Consider the following 21,782-nt stretch of genomic DNA (forward strand, 5'->3'; position numbering starts at 1 on the left):
ATACATTTCAGAGAAGTATTCTCATCAATTAACTTCAACTCTTTCTTGACTTAAAGCAATCATGCTTCAGTTATATTTAGCTATAAGGAGAAAACAGCATTTTTATAAAATATACTTAGTTTAAAAGTGAGAATTTTGGTTTTCAGAAAAGGAGAATTCTAGATAAAACAGCTTTAACTTCTAGAAATCTAACTGTCCTCTTCTTCTCCAAAACTATTATTTATAGAGCCATATTCCACAGTCCAAAAATGCTGAAGACTCATAAAATGAACATATAAAAGATGCACTCCCAACTGGGTCATCTAACATTTTAACTCTATAAATAATATTTATTTGACAAAGTAAAGAGCAACTTACATAAAAACACTCAATTTGTAATAAATAAAGGATGCTTTCTAGAAGTTTTATGTAGACATATGTTAATATATATTTGTGCAACACTTCAATCCAACATAGACAGAAGACTTCTTAAAACCAAAGTAGCACTACAATATAAATAAACATAAAAGTAAATCAAAAGAAGTTGAAACTTAAGTAGGGAAATTACAGATAAAAAAGTCTGCAAAAAAAAACTTAAAGTGTTTTAAAGAAAAAGAATACTAGTGGTAACATTTATTTTATGCAAATTAATACAAACCAAAGTAAAAGAAATCATCCAGTGGATTTCAGAGTCCTGCCAGTGATACTTAAATACCTCTTGCATATGGAAATGTAGTAGTGCCCTCTCTACCCTAGAATTTACGACCCATTCCACTCCTTACTTGTTTAATTTGGACTACTTCACTTGTCTTCTAAATTATCTTCTTCTGTCTAACCTTAACCTCCTTCATATCAATCCCATATATCTAGAATATTCTTTCTTAAAGGCATATCTATTCATCTTACTCCCCTGCTTAAATTTTCTCAATGGCTCTTGATTACCTTAGAATGAAGTGCAAATTCTTGAACATGGCTTATAATTTTCTCTATTATCTGGCTATTGCCTATATCTCCAGCTTGATTTCTTCATATTTTTACAAATATATCATGCTATTTTACCTTTTGGCATAAGTTGTTCCTTTGTCTGGAATATATTCTATATGCAAAAAAAAAAAAAAAAAACACCCTTCAAGTCTCAGTGGAAACATTCTTTCTCCTGAGAAATCCTTCCTGACTCTCTTTCACTCAGATTACAGTTTATACAGCTTTCTTCAGTCCAAGGAGCCTCACTGGTATTTTACATCACAGACTCTACCATGTGCACTTGTTATTATTTGTTATATACTCTCCATGATAGAGTGAGCTCCATGATTGATGACAAAATAATGTAACACTCATCATTAAACCTTTTGTATCTGACATATGGTGAGTACATAATGATTTTTTATTTGACAGAGTTAGGCAGTGAGACAGAGAGACAGAGAGAAAGATCTTCCTTCTGTTGGTTCACCCCGCAAATGGCCACTACGGCCAGAGCTATGCCGATCTGAAGCCAGGAGCCAGGTGCCAGGTGCTTCCTCCTGGTTTCCCATACAGGTGCAGGGCCCAAGCACCTGGGCCATCCTCCGTTGCCTTCCCAGGCCATAGCAGAGAGCTGGACTGGAAGAGGAGCAACTGCGACTAGAACCCGGCGCCCATATAGGATGCCGGCACCGCAGGCAGAGGATTAATCAAGTGAGCCATGGTGCCGGCCCCGAGTACATAAAGATTATCAGCTGAATAAATAAACAAGCAAATATAAGACGCGGGCTATAGAGTCAGCCTTCCTAGGCTGGCATAACATTTACTCCTTTTCTTCAGCAAAGTTGCTTAGCTCTTCCATGTATCCATTTCTTGATCAGTAAAACAAGAGTAATAACACTGCCTATCTTAGAAGATTATTGAGAAATGGAAACGTTTATAGATATATACATATAAATATATATAAAACATGGCTCACATGTGCTACATTAGTGCTTTCTATTTTTACTTAAATATTTATTGCACACTTAAAATTTTTAATATTACAGGACACAGTCATTTACTTTTTATTAAAATTGTTAATATTACAGGACACAGTCATAATTAAGGCAGAAAAAAAAAGATTAAATGAAAGTAGATTGTGGCTATGTCATGCATTTTACCAGCGTTCATCATACAAGTAGCTAAAGAAAAATCCAGTCTCCTTAAGTTCATTATGTGTCCATTGGAAATGTAGTATATTTGGGGAGTTACTCAAAGTGAGAGAAGAAATAGGAGCCTGTACATGTTATGACAGTTCCAAAACATTTTGGTCCCTAGGGCATGAAACTATTCTGAAGAAATACAGCAGAGAGTGGGTTTGTGATCACCTACCCAGTTTTCCTGTAGTTCTTTCATGAAATATTTAGTGAGCTATCAATTCATAGTAATTTAATATACCTTTATACAATTTTTTCCACACCTAGTCTTTTCCTAAAGGTCTTGCTGTGTGACTCTCATATTGACGCTAGAGAACATTAACATTTGCAAACTATTTTCTTATCAATCATAATTCCTGGTTTTAAGCACTGGAGTCTGTATTAAAAAAAAAGGAAACATTATGTGTCAGGGGTGGGGAGTGCATCTCAAGTAATCTGCAGGACACTAGGAATTAAGACTCAGAGAATTTGCAGCCAGTAAAATTACAGAACATAGTTGCAGAATTGTCCAGCAAATGTACCCTTATTGTACCACTGGGTGCTGCTGGTGCTACCAGTAAAGTGAACTGGATGTTGCTTCTGGAATAGTTATTTCTTGAAATAGATGTAGCTAATCTCCTGCCACCAGCCAAAATGGCTTCTGAGTGGTCCTTGCCTCTCATGTCTCTAACTTCAAATACAAAACCTGAGCTGGTGATGATTGATTAGTAAAGTCTGGCCCACTGGCGTGGGTCCTTTATCCCAGGAAGTCTAAAAGAGTGAGTGTTTGGTACTATCAATATCCCCTAGTAGTAGCTGGTTCTTCCTCATGGGGTTATGTAATAGAAGGTGGTTAAGATGTACAAAAAGTGAAAACTATATTATTGAACAAAAAACTGAGGTCTTCTCAACAAAATGGAAACCAGTTAAATAAACAAGCAAAGGTGTGTCACTCATTTTTGGCGGTAGATTATATAGCAGAAAGCACGATTTAAGTCTTACAATGAAACCCATTTGGGCTTATTTCTTGGCTATGTATATGTCGTGTGATATTACAGTGACATGTAGGAAGACTCTGAACTAAACAATTTGCCTACTAACAGTGTTATAAAAAGTTCCTGTTGTACAAATATCCTTCCTTCCTTCACTGTTCCTTAATCTTCATGGCTATAAATCTTTTTAACTTGGAAGGATGGCATTCTAAACCTTATATAAAATGCAAACAAGAAGGAAGAAGGAGGATGAGGAAGAGGAGGAAGGGGAAAAGGAGGAAGAGAAGTAGTGGAGGAGGAGGAGAAGAACACAATTGGTTCTGATCTAAGTGTTGTTAGGCTATCCATGCAAACAAGGCATTTTGGGGCAAATATTCATTGTGACTAAAAATGCATTAATCTGATTTTTTAAAACAAGGAACATTGGAATAACTGAAAAGAAATTAGTTGTAATTGCTCTGGTGAATGCATCTACCAGTGCTTGGGAAATGAAAAGAGATTGGAGCAACAAACAGGAATGTTAAGTTAGGGGTGGAGTTGATCATCAATTCAAGTGAGAAATCGGGTCAATAAATCATAACTAATGCAGCCTCACTTAGTATTCCCTTTGGTAAATGCCTGAGACAGATGTTGAAGCAGCACTGAGATGACAGGAATGGTTGCCACTGATAGAGTGTTGATAAATATGAAGATTCTTTAAACCTGAATAACCTCACATTTCTTTAAAATTCTACCACTTTAGCAAACTTTTTTAATATCAACCAGTATAAGGAATTTAAGGAGAATTTTTTGTGTAATTTTAAAATAAAGACAAACCATGAATATAGTATATTAATTAGAATCTCATTGGCCAGATATTTTGAAGAAGCATATTTTACACCTAAAATCAATAAATGGCATATTCTAAATTCAACATGCATTTGTGGCGTACTTAGAGTACAGGCTTGATGATCTACTTTGTCATTACCACAATTCCCTATACAATAATGAAAGCCCTACATTATAAGGAATAGGAGGAAAAGGAGTTGAGGTAAGAATAAAACATTCTAGATAGATAGATAGATAGATAGACAGATAGATAGAAAGGAAGGAAGGAAGGAGGGGAAGGAAGGAAGGAAGGAAGGAAGGAAGGAAGGAAGGAAGGAGGGAGGGAAGGAAAGAAAGAAAGAAAGAAAGAGAGAGAGAGAAAGAAAGAAAGGAGGGAGGGAAAGAAAAAGTAAAGAAAGAAAGAGAGAAAGGAAGGAAGGAAGAAAGAGAGGGAGGGAGGGTAGGAGGAGGAGGGTATGAGAGAGAGGAGAGGAAGTTAGGGAGGGAAAAATAAACAAAATGTGGCTTGGGGAAATTTTTTGTTAACATTTTTATGATGATACTAAATGCTGATTATAAGCACCTCATAAATTGATCCCTATCCTAAAATACTGTACTGACTTCTTTGAAGTTTCTCCCCCACTCCCACCCCAATCTCCCTCAAATGTTTCTAAACGTTGCAGTATGCTCAATCACTGTATTGGAGTATCATAATTTTCAGAGAACAATTAATGAATTTCTAATGTCATACCAGGAATACTATTGTCTCTGGAGGGCACTGGGATTTACTCAAGGAAAAGAAAGGTCAGGTGAGCTCTTGGTTTCCCCTACTGGTGTTGTTCTAGTGGTTGATTTATGATGTCTACCATCAGTGAAATCGAGACTTTGTGATGCAATGATTTTGAACATCCTTTGTTTTGACTGTTGAGGAACAATGTTTTTTGTTTGTTTGTGGGTTTTTTTCTCATACTATTTGTTGAACTCTCTATTTGTGTAGGGTTAACCTTACAAGCAGAAAGTTAACTGAAAACAGATCTTTGTAAAAAATAAGAATAGGAATGGGAGAGGGAGGAGAAAAAAAGTGTAGGAGTACGGGCAGGACAGAGGGAAGAATCACTATGTTCTTGAATTTGTATATATGAAATGCATGAACTTTGTATTTCTTAAATAAAGTATAGAATACACACAAAAAAATAATGGGGAGCGAAATGAGGAGCCTCCATTCACTCTTAAAGAAGTGAACAGAACCTTAGCATTTCTATGCACATCACTTAGGGAAAAAGGGTAAAGAAGCAGCCAGCAAAAAGGCTGTGACAAGAAAACGAAATCTTGGCCGGTGCCGTGGCTCACTAGGCTAATCCTCCACCTGTGGCACCGGTACCCTGGGGTTCTAGTCCCGGTCGGGGCGCTGGATTCTGTCCCGGTTGCCCCTCTTCCAGGCCAGCTCTCTGCTGTGGCCCGGGAGTGCAGTGGAGGATGGCCCAAGTGCTTGGGCCCTGTACCCGCATGGGAGACCAGGAGAAGCACCTGGCTCCTGGCTTTGGGTTGGCACAGTGTGCTGGCTGCAGCGTGCCGGCTGTAGCGGCCATTTGGGGGTGAACCAACAGAAAAGGAAGACCTTTCTCTCTCTCTGTCTCTGTCTCTCTCTCTCACTGTCTAACTCTGCCTGTCAAAAAAAAAAAAAAAAAACACAAAAACCAAAAAACAAAAAATGAAAAGTTATGAGGTTTCTGAAGGAGCTAAAAAAAGGAAAAACTTCCCAAATATATCTCTACAATAGTATGATGCTAAGGACAAAGCTTCTGTCTTTTGCTTCTCCCAAGCCTTTTATTTTTCCAGCTTTAGTTAGTATGACAATTGTAATTATGCAAATCAATAACTAGATGAACATCCAAAAGAGTACACAAGTTGGACTTAATCCATTCTTTTCCAAGGATCCATGAGGAAGGGTTTATTTTGAGAAATATAGACTCAGAAGAAGCAGAAAGAGATAATATATATTTTGATGTCAAGTATTTACAATAAACACCCATTTGTCATAAAAGTAACTATGTGGAAAAATATTTTGTGGATTTCAATAAATCTACCAGCATGCAGAGTCTATCACCCTATCACTTTAGTGATTACTTTCATTGTCCTATTTTCCTTACATCTCACAGAAGACTAACATCTAAGATATTTTGATTCTGTGACTGCCAATCCATTATAACAATTTGAAAATATAGTCAATTTAATTAGTATGTCATAAAATATTATCTGTACACTTGATAATTTTTTTCAATATAATTTACAAAAGATAGCATTTCTACGCTAATTTGAACCTTCATACAGGAATTGGGATGGTACAAGTTTTTCTTCTACTTCAACTTTCCTTAAATGTCTACTCTTGTTCAAGTCCCTGTTCAGGCATCAAAAAAAAAAAAAAAAGTCTACTCTCCTGATAAAGGACAGAAAATTCTATTATGGTAAAAGACCTATATTTTACAACTTTATCAGCATTGAATATTTGTTTAAATCACTTACTCAAGCCCTGACAACCTCTGCTGTGACCTTGTATCTTTGGGGAAAAGATTCAGGCATCACTTCATCAAAGGAACCCTGTGATAATAACAACACCACGATTTTTTTTCCCAAAGCAATCTCAATTCATTTTGCTTTAAAGGGGTGCAGAATATATCTGTGAGTGCTGTTTTGCTCTCTAAATGAAATTGAAAATGAGTTCTATAAGAATAAATAGGTGTAAAGAAACAGAAGACCCACAATACTATTGAGAAGAGAAGCTGTAGTTGTGGAATGGCAATAATTGGGGTAAACATTGCTCCTATATATTCTATTTTGGAGACAAAGTAAGATGAATCCTAGAGAGAGGTCCAACCAAATCAGATTTTCTTGACAACACTTGACTCTGGGTTTGCAACTCATTTTACTTTTGGATGCCCGTAGTATTCACTGAGGTGCTGCCTCCCTGGGAAACAGGGCAAAGGTAGCCTCCATATGTTAATATTTTTAAACTTCTGTGAACAACTGGGAGATTAGTTCACCCAGCTTTTTTTTTTTTTTTTTTTTTTTTTTTTTTTTTTTGGCATAGAAGAGAAATCTAGGATAAACACATGAATTATACAGAGTACACTATTTCTCCATGAAATTAGGTTTCAACCAAAGAACCGGGCATGCGTTCTACCTGTGTCTTTACCACGTGGGGTTAGAATGAACTTCCCTTTGTGCTATACTGGTCCCCACAGGGAGGGAAGAGTGAATTCCTATATGCACCAGCAGGATGACTCATAACAACAAGTTCTAAAGAAAGAAGCTGAAGGTGCAGCTTCAGCAAGGTGCAAAGGGACCATGTCATGCCTCAGCCATTACCATTAACTTCATCTGGGGACAGCAGAGGTTGAGAGTTACAGTGGATGGCTATAACGTAATGTGATTGATGTTAGTAGGTCACAGAAGACAGTCTTGCTATATTTTATGAGCATATTCTGTATCCGAGGGAAGGACCACACAGTGGTTTAGTTATATAGAGAACAAAATGACTGTGAATAAATGTATATTATTTAACAAGGTTTTCCCTTACAGTTAAGTAAAGCTCTATGTCTTCCATAAAACAATATTATTGATATATAAATATCAAAGGAACAAACTGAAGAGTGATTATGTTTAATATAGGCATACTTTTCCATAAAAAATGGAATCACTAATAAGGAGTGAAATTCCAACTAATTAATTGTTGCTATATTAATCTAACAACTTAATTACATTAGGTTTTTTTTCTATTGTTTTATTTTTGATGTTTTATTATATCTGTCTTCAGTTAATTTCTATCATTCTCTCAGTTTATTTTTAAAATTATAATATACTACATATATATGAAAAACTCCACTCTCTATATTATCTGCTATTAACAGAGGAGTTAGCTGGAGTTAACTATAATAAATTGTTAATAAATTGTTTGCTTGGTTCATTGGTAACTATTAATGTCACTATGATTTCTTTAAGCACTTGCTTTCTCTGTATTCTCCAGTTTTATGTTCTAGTCTTTGGTTGCAATAGGCACCTCAAATGAAATGTAGCATAAGTAGAAGGTCCCTATTGTTAGGGGGGACAGAATATGTTGTGCATGTGGCCATGCCTCTGATCAGAAACAGGTGTGATCAGCTCTGGGGAAACAATTTCTCACTCAGGTTTGTCCTGTCATTTTCATTGTTGTGCTTTACAATCACCTGGAGAATTAAAATTCCCTGATCCCTGACCATGCTCCAGAACAATTAAATCAGAATTAGCTTGGTTGCCAGGGGAATTATAGTGTATAGCTCATGTCGAAGAGGGCTAAGATGCCCTGAACTCCTACTGAGACTTTTATGCTCCATCCTAGCAGCCCAACAGGATCCTTACACAATCAAAGTAGGGGTAGGAGGTGATGTAAAATGCCCTGCTTTAGGCCTAGTAGATGTGGGAACTAGTGGACAGGGGACATATGGAAATGCATGACCACTACATACTAGAGCTTATTCCAAGGAAAGCTTGGGTTAGAGAAGGTAGGAGGGTTTTATGAGTATGGGATGCATTTCTAGACCTATCAGTTGCAAGCAGCCCTTGTGGGAGGCAGGGGAAAAATTAATGGCTTTTACAGAAGGCCTTTGTACCTTTCATATTGTGAAATATGACTTCTTATGTGATTTGATTTGTATCTTTGCTTTCATTTTCTCTATAGTTGGTGCAGGCATTCTAAATGCACTTAATTTACTTCATAACTTGAGCAAGGAAATTTTTTCACAGTATATCATTCTATGGATTCAATTCCCACAGAAAAGTATATAGGATTCTGCCATGAGCTGTAGAGCTACAGGAAGGTGGATGTGTCAGGAAGAGAGGAAACAGAGATTGGATACCAAGAGGTAACCTCCCACAAAATGGCAAGGCAGGAGCACCACGGGCAGATTTGAGAAGCAGTAATGAGTAGGGCATTCCCAACCATGGCATAGACAGTTTGGAATGCAAGAGTAAGGGAAAGAAGCCAGTCCAGGAAACACGCATCTACAAATTCACAACTGGATCAGTTTACATTTCCATTTCTTACTCAGCTCAAAGGAAAACTGAGTTATTAGCACCGAGCAGAGCTGGTTTATTATATGGCACAGTCAGGAGCTGGGTTATTCGTTTTATAGGTGATTTTAGTCAGCTGAATTTTGCACTAGCAACCTTGGGCAGATCTGGCTGCATGGGTACTACCAATGATAACTGACTATGGCCATTGTACTTTATTTAGCAAAATTTTGGTCTTCTGATTCTGAGTCAGCATTAAATAGTTAATCTTCCTGTATGCTTTACATCACCAAAGCTTACTTGGCCATAGGCGCAGAAACAGAGCTGTGGAGGATAAACAGATTAAAGGGCTTGGATTTGGATAGAAAAAACAGTGAAAGATTTGTTATGGGAGTTTTAATTTTTAACAGCAAAAGACTGTTACATATAGTTTGCCTATGGATCTTATTTATGTGCTGTATGGGGATAAGGTTTGTGCCATTTCTTTTGAGGCCACACTGGGAGCCTCACTCAGTGTGTGGCAGGTTTGAGTGTCTGCTCCAACCTATCTGGTGAAAGGCCGGGATGATTCCCTCGGCTGAATCAAATGGAAAGACATGGCTCTCTGTCAAGTAGAGGCCCTCATTCTTTAGTTTTGTACATAATAGCATTGTGAGTGAAACGAACTCTAGCTATATTTTAAGACAATTATAGAAATATATTTTTGTTTATTGTTCCAAATACACAAACCATAAAATGTCATGAGGTAGGTTCTTCCCCTTACAAGTCCCTGTCTTTTTCTCCCTACATCACCTCAGACATGTACAGAAACATCAATACACTACACTCATACTTACAGAAATGGAAAAAAAGCATTCTCAACTCTTTCTAATTTTCTTTCTTATGCAAGCAGCATAGTCTTTTCTATTCTACTGATTTAATTTATATATTAACTTTATTATTTTCCTCACAGTACATCTTGTTAAAAATTTATGAATAATGCAGTCTTCAAAAACAAATGCTACTTTGGATTCGGCTGAAAAGTCCATGAGAGTATTTCAGGCATGGAAAGCCAAGATACTCTGGCAAAAAAAATGACCTAAATGAAAGTTCTCTGTGAGTGAGATCCCAGTGGAAAGAACAGGTCATCAAAGAAGGAGGTACCTTTCTCTGAAGGGAGGAGAGAACTTCCACTTTGACTATGACTTTGTCTAAATATGATCAGAGTCGGCGAACTCAAAAGGCTTCCATAGCCTTGGCAGCTCATGACAAGAGCCTAGGGTGATTACTGAGGCCATAAACAAGAGTGTCAAATTGTTAAGTCAACAACAGGAGTCACTGTGCACTTACTCCTCATGTAGGATCTCTGTCCTTAATGTGCTGTACATTGTGATTTAATGCTATAACTAGTACTCAAACAGTATTTTTCACTTTGTGTTTCTGTGTGGGTGCAAACTGTTGAAATCTTTACTTAATATATGTTAAACTGATCTTCTGTATATAAAGAGAATTGAAAATGAATCTTGATGTGAATGGAGGGTGGTGAGGGAGAGCGGGAGAGGGGAGGGTTGCAGGTGGGAGGGAAGTTATGGGGGGAAACCATTGTAATCCATAAGCTGTACTTTGGAAATTTATATTCATTAAATAAAAGTTAAAAAAAAAAAACAAATGTTACGTTCTTCATCTGCTCTCACTATATAACTACACTTGGATTCCCAGAGGCATCCTGGCAATGCAATGGCCCCGTATAGATTAGGTTTTCAACATATCTCTCTGCTTGGTGCTCTTAGAGGGCCAGCTCATCTTGCCATTTCTTAGAGTCAGGGTTAAGACTTTTTTCCTCAAAAGAACACCTGCTATACTAATTTTCAAAATAAGAAATAGTGTTACTCACTACTCAAGAACAACCTGAGCTTATAGTGGTATTCTCATTTTAAGATAATCTTTCATCACCTACAGAGCGCCTAAGGAATGATAGCCTCTCAGGGCTAAATAATTGAAAAGAAAGCTTACAAGACAAGGTAGTCCTTCTGTCTTTTTACACATATTCAATAGTGTTTCAATTCAATAGTGTTTATGATTTGGTCATGTCCTATTTTGGCTGTAGTGATAGTACCACTTATAATAGCTGGTGTTCACTGACCACATAATATACACTAGGAATACACCAAGAATTTTACAAGGATCATCTCTTTATTCTTAAAATGACCCTATTCCTTGTTCTCATTTTATAGAAGAATTTAGTTGGCTGACTCAGTATTATAACCCAGGCTGTCTGATGCTGGAGGTTGCAGACCTAACTGTTATTCCAGATTGCCTCATTTCATGTGGGACTACTTTAAGGCAAAATAGTCATTTTAAAGTAGCACATATAGTTAAAAGCTAATGCAAGAGATACCCTCAGTGATAGGCTTGTGCATTGACAGAGATCTAGGTTAGACTTGGACTTTTAATAACAATCTATTACCTTGAGAAATTATGTGTGCAGGAAGAAGCTAAAGGTATTTTTAAAGCACTTATATGAGAAATGCTTTGCAATATAGACATTTAGCTGATTAAAATACATTTGGTTGGCTAGAAAATAATTATAGGCCACCTTTATAGGGTTTAAAACACACAGATGTCAGATTACATCTGTCACAAGTTGTCAGAAATGTTTTCTATTGATCTAAAATTGCCTGGAGATTGTTCCACATCCACACAATCTTACAGAGTACCGATGTTTACGTTCAGATTTCTGTGGCGTCAGAGGTGTGTGGAAAGGCACATGCTGTTCCCCTGCACATCAGGGCTGGAGGCAGTGTGAGAGGCTCAGGGTGCCTTTGTTGACATGACTCAGTGCAGCGACCTCACATGAAAACAATCCCTACACACTGGATTGCGCTGATTATTTCCAAAAATTTGGAGCTCTATCTGCTCTTTTGTATTGAAGCCACCTAACAGAAAGAAAAAACAAAGCAATTCCAGAAAAGAAAAGGCTTCCAGGGCTTCACAATTAATACATAGAGTTCCTCAGCCTTGCAAAAACACAGAAAAAGAAACTGAGACAAAAGCCATGTAAAAATGAAAGTCAACCCTTGAGTGCAAGAATATAGTACAAAGTTCCAGACTTTTTTTGAGATACAGTGTTTTAGGGGATGAGAATATTTAAAAATAAGATTATAGTGATACTCCACAACTCTGTAAATACACAAAACAGTCAGGGGATTGTATTCATCAAAAGGGTGAATTTTATGACATTCAAGTTAAACCTTAATGAAGCACTAAAGAAAAAAACAGAAGAAAGTCCTTCAAAAAAGTCAGAAACCAGGGCCAAGAGTTGTGGCACAGTAGATTAAGCGGTTGCTTGGGATGCCCACATCTGATATCAGAGTGCTGGCTTGAGTTCTGACTTCCGCCCAGCTTCCTGCTAATGTGCCTGGGAAAGCAGCAAATGAAGGCCAATACTTGGGTTCCTGCCATCCACTCGAGTATGGAGCTGCTGGCTCCTGCCTTTGGTCCGACCCAGCACTGGCAGCTATGGGCATTTGGGAAGTAAACAAGTGGGTGAAAGATGTCTTTCTCTCCCTCTCTTATCTCTCCCTCATCTCTGCATCTCTCTGTCACTCTTTTAAATAAATAAATAAATAAATAAGCCTTTATAAAAACCCCCAGAAACCATAGAATGAGCAAATGAACTAGAGAGAGAGAGAGAAAGGGAGAGAGAGAGAGAGGGAGAGAGAGAGACAATGGCAGCTTCACACCCAAAACACATTTCTCCTATAGTCTGCTCCAGCATATTTGAGGACCCCCCTTTTATGGCTGAAAGGGAGGATTTTTTCAGAATATTTTCCCCAAATGCAGTCTGTGTGGTGAGTGAATAGAACCCACCCCCCTTCTAGGAGTCCTTTCTGCCCCAGTCGTCCGAGCCTCAAGCTCCTGACTTTTCACTGGCACAGAACACTGACAACTCAATCCTAGAACAAAATAAAACAAAAAGCAGATTGGATATTTCCAACTTAAAGAACAGCATGAAACAAAGCTGCATGGCTTATGATCCTTTCAAGAGAGTTAGGTTTTACTTGTATCTGTTGGAAACAGTAATGGCTGTTTGGAAATGCAGAATCTAAGTGGGTCATAGTAAAAACGGTTAGTGGTAACCATCAAGGCAACCTACGAAAAGATCCCCTAACCTATTCTTTTAAAAAGGAGACCTGGTCCTGCTATCTCCTCCTCTCTCATGAGGATCCAGTGTCGCTCTTTTTCCAGTGTGGTTCTTTTTTTAATGCTCATAAGGATACCCCACAGGCTAATAGGCATGGCAAGTCTAGACTTGATTTCCAAATTAACATTAATTGTTACGTGCCAACAGAATAAACATTTTCTGGTCACGGGCATAGCTAGCAGAGAGACAAAACATCAAGCACCTTCCACATACAGAGAGATTGAAAACACTATCAGAGTCGAAAACATCTTAGGTAAGAGCAGAATTAACTGCCTGTCTTCACTAGGAAACATCTTGTCCTCAATCTCTGCTGATAAATGAAGCAACTCTTTAATGCATTTAGATAGCTTTTGAAGTTTAAGTGAATATCTAACATGCAGTTTTTCTACATTTTCGCCTTTTTAACCAAATTTGACATTTATCTCCAACTTACAATAAGGATTATAAATTGAAATCATTTTAAAGGCACAAATGAGTTTTTTCTTTCATTTTCTCACAGACTTCCACATAAAGCTGGCATTCTATAAAATGGTGTTTACAAGTTTATTCTAACTGATTGCCTTTGTATTATTCTTACATTGCATTGCATTATGACATAGGTTTATTCTTTCCGCATGGAATTATCCTGTAGTGTTATCATGTTTAAACCTAATGAAACTGAAATCCAGGGAGGTAACTACAGTTCCTGAGCCCTACGTCATTCACACTTGCAGCGTGTACTTTCTTTTAATGCCTTCACATGGGTTAGTATCACACACTCACAAAGCAGGCACAATATCTTATAATAAAGAACATTTTCAATGAGCTTTCAGTGGATATATATTTGCATTTGGCTTTGTTTTTACGCAGTGTGTATTCTTCACTGATAACCACATGCTGAGAACATCCAGTTAGATAAACAGGACACAGAGGTCTAAGCCCATCATCATCCTCTGCTTATAGCAGTCAATTTAGCAATGAGTTTATAAGTGTTCCTTGCAGAGCCAATTCACTGCTAAAGGGTGTCTTCCTAGGACTTATGGGAAAAGTGTTTCCACACTTTAATATGCATCCCTCTTACTAACCTCTGGGGAAAACCCTGGTGAGAATGAGCCCACACAGAGGAAATAAGGCTCAGAGTTTCAAAGAAGAAATCTGTTTGAGGTGATACATTTTTGTTTTTAAACATTTACTTTAATTTATTTGAAAGGCCAAGTTACAGAGAGAGAGAGGGAGGTCTTCCATCCGCTGGTTCACTCCCTAAATGGCTGCAACAGCCAGGGCTGGGTCAGGCTGAGGCCAGGTGCCAGAAACTTCTTCCAGGTCTCTCATGTGGGTGCAGGGACCCAAGTACTTGGGCCATCTTCTGCTGCTTTCCCAAGAGCACTAGCATGGAGCTGGATGGGAAGTGGGGCAGCTGGGACTCAAACTGGTGCCCACATGGGATGCTGGCACCATAGGCAGAGGCTTAACCCACTGTGCTGCAGCACTGGCCCTGAGATGATACTTTTTTAAAGAAACTAACACTTGTGTAGTTCTTACAATGGCCCAGAAATCCTTGTAGGCACTTTATAAATACTAACACATTTATTTATATAAGAAAGCCCATGAAGTGAAATTATTATTACCTTGACTTATGATTGAGGAAACCAAGGTAGAGAAGGATCTTATCTTATGTTACCAAGCTAATAAGTGAAAGAGTAGGGACTTGGGCCCAATGTATCCAGCTCTAATATCTGTCCCCTTAGTTACCGTGCAAAAGTTACTAAGAATTTCATAGTATAGACAGCAGAGCATTGAACTGGGTACAGTGCTCTTGCAAGCATGGGTCCTTGTACTATTTACTGGAAAGATCACACACCCACAAAGGTGGTCCTGGGTTTGTCACTTGACAGGCAAGTGGCAGAGATGGTATGAACTCATATCTGCAAGTTCCAATGCCCACAGTCCTGCACTCAATCACACTGTTCTGCATAAAGCAAGGGTCTATAATTACACTAGTGATACCTCTATGTAGAATCTGCTATTCAATTTATTAAAAATGTTTCTATTTTATATCACTGATCAATTTTGGGTAAGCACACATATCTATGCTTGATTCACTCAAAGCCTCCTATGTGGCACCTGCTAGGTACTGGGTCACACGTATCTTCATTTTAATTTCTTATTTATATTATGTTCCTTTGGCAACATTAGAAGGAAATTTTGTTCTAAATTTATGGAATTACCCATATTGTACATTTTTTGCTTTTCCAAATAAGCCAGAACAAGAAATCAAATGAGCTCACATATTAAATTTCAGTCACTCTACCTGATATACTTCCCTCTCCCTTGCCACAAGTAACAGTCAAGTGCTTTGTTTTTTTTTTTTTTTTTTAAATGTAGACAACTCTATGTATCTTGTGGATTTATGAGAGTAAAACCTACCCACTTTTATTCCCCACTACAAAATTTCAGAAATACCCATTACTTCGCTCCTCAGAACCAACAGGGGCCTAATTCCAGCTGTTTATGGGAAAATTACTATTTTTCAAAGTTCCAAATTGAGTATGACGAGTTCTATTATATAGTCTCTCACATTCAAAAGTCATTATACCCCATGCAAATATGTGATGATATATGATAATGAAGTAATGAAATGGTGAAAATATTTATATAAGATTACATTTAAAAGTTACATTACATGGTTTTATGTAGCATCTGGGTTCTACTACTCAATTTCTGATGGTTTTAAGAAAACAGAAAACTCTATACAATAAACAGCAGAATAATGCCTCAAATTTAATCTATGCAAACAACCAGCAGGTAGTTTATCATGAATTATAACCTAGAAGTGACGGTTTAAAATAAATTACTCTCAACCTTTCCACTTACTGTTGACTAACCTAGGGTATTTAATTTTCATTCATGGCTGACACATTAGAAGCCGGGAGGAAGATATTCTAGTATGGTTTTCTAGAAATGTGGCAAAATGCTCCAAGCAAGTAAATCAATATATTGATGTGCTCTAAAGTTCATTTTCTAAAACATTTAAAAATTACACTTCTTGTTAATGAGAGGTAAAAATAAATGAAGGGAGATTCTACACAGGCACTGAAATGAGAGCTTTTCGGCCACACCTGTTTTATCCTTCACCAGTGAATCCTTTACCTGCTCAGATCTGTTCTGGTGTTGGTATTGGTACTGAGAAAAGGTATTACAGGAAGAAGTCATTTCGTCTTTCTCAAATTGTTTCTTCACCTTGGCCAAACCGCCAGGCACTCTGCACATTTCTGATTCCTCCATCATCTAGGAAAGTTTAAGAAAAAGGAAAATTCAGGTTTAATTCTGTGCAGGATGGGAGCTATTTTTGAATAGTTACCAATTATTGATGAGCAAGTACATTAAAAAGGTATCAGCATGCATATTTTAATAGCCCTTTACTGAAAACCTTAATAAAAACAGCCTCTCCATATTGTTTCCTCATTTATTTGTCTTTTAATAAAAAATCAGAAGACTCTTCAAAATATTGAGGTCATTTTCCTTATCTCAGATAATTTTTTTATGTCTTCAGATTAGACCTATTAGAATGTATTTCTCTAATAACTCACTGAATATTGGATATTAGAATAATGGATTCAATTTTAACTCACAATAATGTCATCATCAAACATCTACATAGGCAACATATTATCAAGAATAACTATTAAAATAATTTTGTCTCATTCTAAATTTTTGAATTCATTAAGGATGAACAAAAAAGAGGCCTCAGAATATCCCTTACACAAAGATATCAATATCGGTAGCAATAGTGTTTAGTTAAAGTACAGTACTACATGATTTAGTATATACTCATTTGTAAATATTATTTCGGTTAGTGTGAGATATAGATACCTTTCTATATAGATTCTTTCAGTAGTCTGTGAGATATAGGTACCTCTTAGTTTTTCAAATAAGGAAGTGAAATCTTAGGGAATTGAGGCAGCTGGTTAAGTTTTTTAGCTTGGACATATTGTAGGCACTGGAATTTGAAGTCACACCTGTCTGACTTCATCACTAGCCTCAAAGAACAGGTGCAAAAACAGCAACTACATTATTCCAGGGCTTCAATAATCCTGAGTACTAGCACGTTGGAATCGGGGTTGGGAGGGTCTTAATACTGGGGGGGGTGGCCTAGTCTCATCTTGTTATTATACAGATGAACAAATGGCTTCAATATACATAGATGAAAGCAACCTAAATCTTACACACAGAGGGCTCCTGTCAGTTTTAAGGACCTTCTGGAAGCACAGAAGTGGCTTAGCTCCATGGCTTTGGTTTTGATGACTCAACATACTCCAGAGTTCAGCACGCATCCAAGCCCAATTTGGATGACTCTCATGCTATCAGGCCTCATGCCAACCCCCCACCCCTCCTTCTCCTGGAAGCTTCCATGTTTGCCTGCAACTGGGAGAAGGCTCAAGGACACTTCAAATCAGAGCAGATCTCCTGAGGTCTGCGCTTGTCCTCTTGTAACCCTGGAAACCTAAAAACTTTGAAACTGACTGCAGGCCCAGAAGCTGAGTTTCTCATACAATAGTTTGTGGACTTCTGAGGTCCTGGAATCATAAGTAAAATATGTAATTTCTATAACAGATACTAAAAATACAATGACTATTTTGAGCTTTGGGTTTTCCCTTACTAGAGTATTAGAGACTGAACTATTCTCAGAATTATTTGCATTATTAGGAAATACTCAAGTGGTTCCTTTCACAGGTAATTCTTCCCCACTTCTACGAACTATCCAATGTTTTAGAATATGCACATTGGCTCTATGTGAAGAACTCATGCTATACATTTCTATGTATTAGGTAGACATTCTCCTAAATTCTGAAGGCAACTTTAAATATAAATAATAATTACTGCTATTTGATACATGTTAAGATCATGAGAAAGAGTGGCATCCATTTTGAAATTTTAGGTAGAGAAAGGGAAGGACGAATTAACACAGTATTTCTTTTATTATTTCCACTTTTTGAATTTATATAAATGGCCTTCCTGGATAGACCATTTAGTTGATGTCAGTATTAAAAGTAGAAATTAAAGACTTATCACTGGAACCGGCACTGTGGCAGAGCAGGTAAAGCCGCCACTGACAGTCCCAGCATCCCATATGGGCACTGGTTTGAGTCCCGGCTGCTCCACTTCCGATCCAGCTCTCTGCTGTGGCCTAGGAAAGCAGTGGAAGATGGCCCAAGTCCTTGGGCCCCTGCACCTGTGTGGGAGACCTGGAAGAAGCTCCTGGCTCCTGGCTTCGGATCAGCACCAATTGGGGAGTAAGCCAGTGGATGGAAGACATCTCTCTCTCTCTGCCTCTCCTTCTCTCTCTCTGTAATTCTGATTTTCAAGTAAATAAATGAATATTTTTTAAAAAAATTATCATTAAGATCCTATGAACAATGCCCTAATCATGTGCTAATTAATCTAGTAAGCCTCATTAACTATGTTAATGATTGGTTATTCCAATACTAAGTGTGTTTTCACAGATATACCAGTTCCTATACTGGACAGGACCCCTCTCATCTACCAAATGGATTAAAAGCCATATATACCCAATCCTTTCCAATCCTTGAATCAGCCATGTCAGACATGCAAAAAGGCATACAGTCTATTATTTTTATAATTGTACTAACACTACTATTAGTGCAGCTGCTCCCTCACCCAAGTGAGATGAATCCTCGAAAGTGTGGTATAGTGGTGGTAAGAATGAGAGGTTGTAGGACTTGCTCAAGTCTGTGGACAATGCTTCCATGCCCAACTGGGTATCACTTCTGTGGCTTTGCCTTGTTTACCCCATGTTCCAAATATCCCAACCAATCCATGTTATCATAAATGACCACATAGATAACATTGCTTTGGGCTGAACCTGTGAAAGTCTACTATTATTACTCTGCATTTCTTCTATTTCTTTGCCTTAGAAATAAGATTTGTTATCTAAAGTATATACTGATAATAGTAAGCTAATTTAAATACCTAATACTTAAATCTAGGTAAATATATTATATGGTCATCAATTTCCTTTATTAAGAACTGTCCATGGGTTATAGGGCATTATAGAAATAACATAATTTGGGAAATTGGACAGTGATTCCAATCCCATTTTGGACAATTGAAATCTTGGGCTAGAATTTCTGAGACTGTTTCCATTTTTATAAACTGGACATTGCAATACATTTAGATATATTGTGAGTGTTAAAAAAGATAAAAGAAATAAAATTGCATAGCACAGAATCTGGCATTAAAACTAATCACTCAGCAAAATGTTACTTCCCCCTGTCTTTAGGGGCTTCTGCAGATCTCTGCTTTTTTCACAAGAATGACTTTCATTTAAGCCCAACTAAATGCCATCCAACTGGTCCTAAGACAAAGAGAAACTGCTCATGGCTAGTTTTCTAAATGTGATGGAAAATATAGTGACTTCAGCTTGGGTCCAAATCTTGACTCCGGATTTTTGCACTTAAAATATTTGGGGTAGGGGACCGGTGCTGTGGCACAGCGGGTTGACTCCCTGGCCTGAAGCGCTGGCATCCCATGTGGGTGCCAGTTCTAGTCCCGGCTGCTCCACTTCCCATCCAGCTCTCTGCTATGGCCTGGGAGGGCAGTGGAGGAGGATCCAAGTCCTTGGGCTCCTGCACCCATGTGGGAGACCTGGAAGAAGCTCCTGGCTCCTGGCTCCTGGCTTTGGATCAGCACAGCTCCGGCTGTTACGGCCATCTGGGGAGTGAACCAGCGGATGGAAGACTCTCCTTCTCTGACTCTACCTCTCTCTGTAACTCTGATTTTCAAATAAATAAATAAATCTTAAAAAAAAGAAAAAATATTCGGGGTAATTATGTAGACAGAGTTCAAGCCTTTTTTGTATGGTGGGGTGGGAAGAACTACATAACATTTGATATGACCAAACAAGGCAATTATTTTGCTTTGCCTTACATATTTAGCAGGATTCCTCTGAATGATATGTGTGCTATTCTGTTTTATATTTGTTTAGGGAAAAATAAAGTAGTATGTTACTTTGGAGACCGAAAAATACTTTCTGTGTGAGAGGAGGAAGAAAATCTGGTATAAAAGAGTACTGGAGTCAGGATTGGCACCGTGGTGCAGCAGGTTAAGTCATTGCTTGCTGCGCCAGCATCCCATAAGGGTGTTGGTTCAGATCCTGGCTGCTCTGATTTCAATCTGGCTCCCTGCTAACATGCCTGGGAAAGTAGTGGAAGATGGCCCAAGTGCTTGGGCCCCTGAACCACATGGGAGACCCAGAAGATGCTCCAGGCTCCTGGCTTCACCCTGGTCCAGCTCTGGTTGTTGCAGCCATTTGAGGAGCAGGTGGAATTTTCTCTCTGTCTCTCTCTCTCTGTAACTCTGCTTTTCAAATAAATAAATAAATCTTTAAAAAACAGAGTAGTGCAGTCAAGAAATTAGGATTCTGGAAAGACTTCCTCACTACCTAACCATACAATCTCCCAAAAGTAACTTTCCCTTAGTTGTTTTGTCTGTAAAAATGGGCAGGAAATTAAGCATAATTAAATTCCATATATGTTTATTGTTTTCAGGTTAACATTAAATTTTTTGATTTTTGTATTAGATAATAATTTTCCTATATGCTCAAATTTAACATTTTTAGCATATTATAAGTACAAATCATGCTCTGATGTCAATTTTTGTATATTCTCCTAGCTCTTAGAGGGCCCTGAGTCTTCCAAAGTGAAATATGTTTACTAAAGAGGCAGTTTTAAATTAGCTGTTTTCCCAGAAATCACTTCTCCAATACAGAACACCAAGATGAAGTTTCTGAATGATCCAGCAGGGGGTGCTATCTAAGAAGACTGGCAGGAGGTATTGTAGTGCTACTATTTATTTTGGAAGTGATTTAGCTTATGTTCCTTCTGTACATTCATTTCAAATCTGCGCTGTGTCTAATGTGTATTTCAATGACTATGTAAAAAAATGTCATCTTGGATTTCAGTATTGTTAATGAGTTTGGCAGTTAGCCTTGTCTCTAAATAATTTGTAAAGAAGGATGTTAGAAGTAGCTATTTTAAATACCACCATTTTGGCTAATCCCCTCTTTTTCCTCCTCCCCTCACACACACACCTGACAACATGACTAATTTTGAGATTATAATTATAAAAGAATATTCTTATGTTCCATTAAGCTGAAGGCCACAGAATACAAAATAAATCCTTTTGAATACGACTTTATTATGGGCTGGCCCTAAAAATCGGTGGTCTTAGAAAATTATGCAGTCTCCTGCAATCATAATTGGTTTAGCAGAGTGCCTACATTGCTAATCTCTCTCATTTCTATGTTGATTAAGCTTCTCCTAATGGATTTAGTGCATACAGAGAAAAGCAAAAGAAATTACACTGCCAGTGATTTTAAATGAACCATACATGAGACCAAGGAGGGGCAATACGCAAACCCACATTATTAAAATTTGAAATTAACTCCCGGTCTTCCTGAGAATAGCTATAGGTTAAGTGATAATGATAATATCAATAATAACACATCTACACAGTGCCATACGGTGTACACATAAATTATCTCTTTGATTCCTCAACAAGGCCCTATGTGGTAGGTGAGTAGTTCCATTTTCCAGTTAAGGAAACTGAAGCTCATAGAGGGGTGACCATGGTCTTCAA

The 21,782-nt window shown here is 37.7% G+C and overlaps 1 protein-coding gene across 3 annotated transcripts in view; it reads right to left on the reverse strand.

Annotated features, from left to right (window-relative positions):
* XIRP2 (xin actin binding repeat containing 2) overlaps positions 1-21,782 on the reverse strand; it is a 77,794-nt gene that overhangs the window by 28,433 nt on the left and 27,579 nt on the right. For all 3 annotated transcript variants that reach the window (XM_017342905.3, XM_008258698.4, XM_008258699.4), the window contains exon 3: positions 16,275-16,412. In XM_017342905.3, coding sequence (XP_017198394.2) covers positions 16,275-16,412 — 138 coding nt within the window. The remainder of the gene's footprint in view (positions 1-16,274; positions 16,413-21,782) is intronic.

Source organism: Oryctolagus cuniculus, chromosome 3 (assembly GCF_964237555.1).
Source record: "Oryctolagus cuniculus chromosome 3, mOryCun1.1, whole genome shotgun sequence".
NCBI classification, from domain to species: domain Eukaryota; kingdom Metazoa; phylum Chordata; class Mammalia; order Lagomorpha; family Leporidae; genus Oryctolagus; species Oryctolagus cuniculus.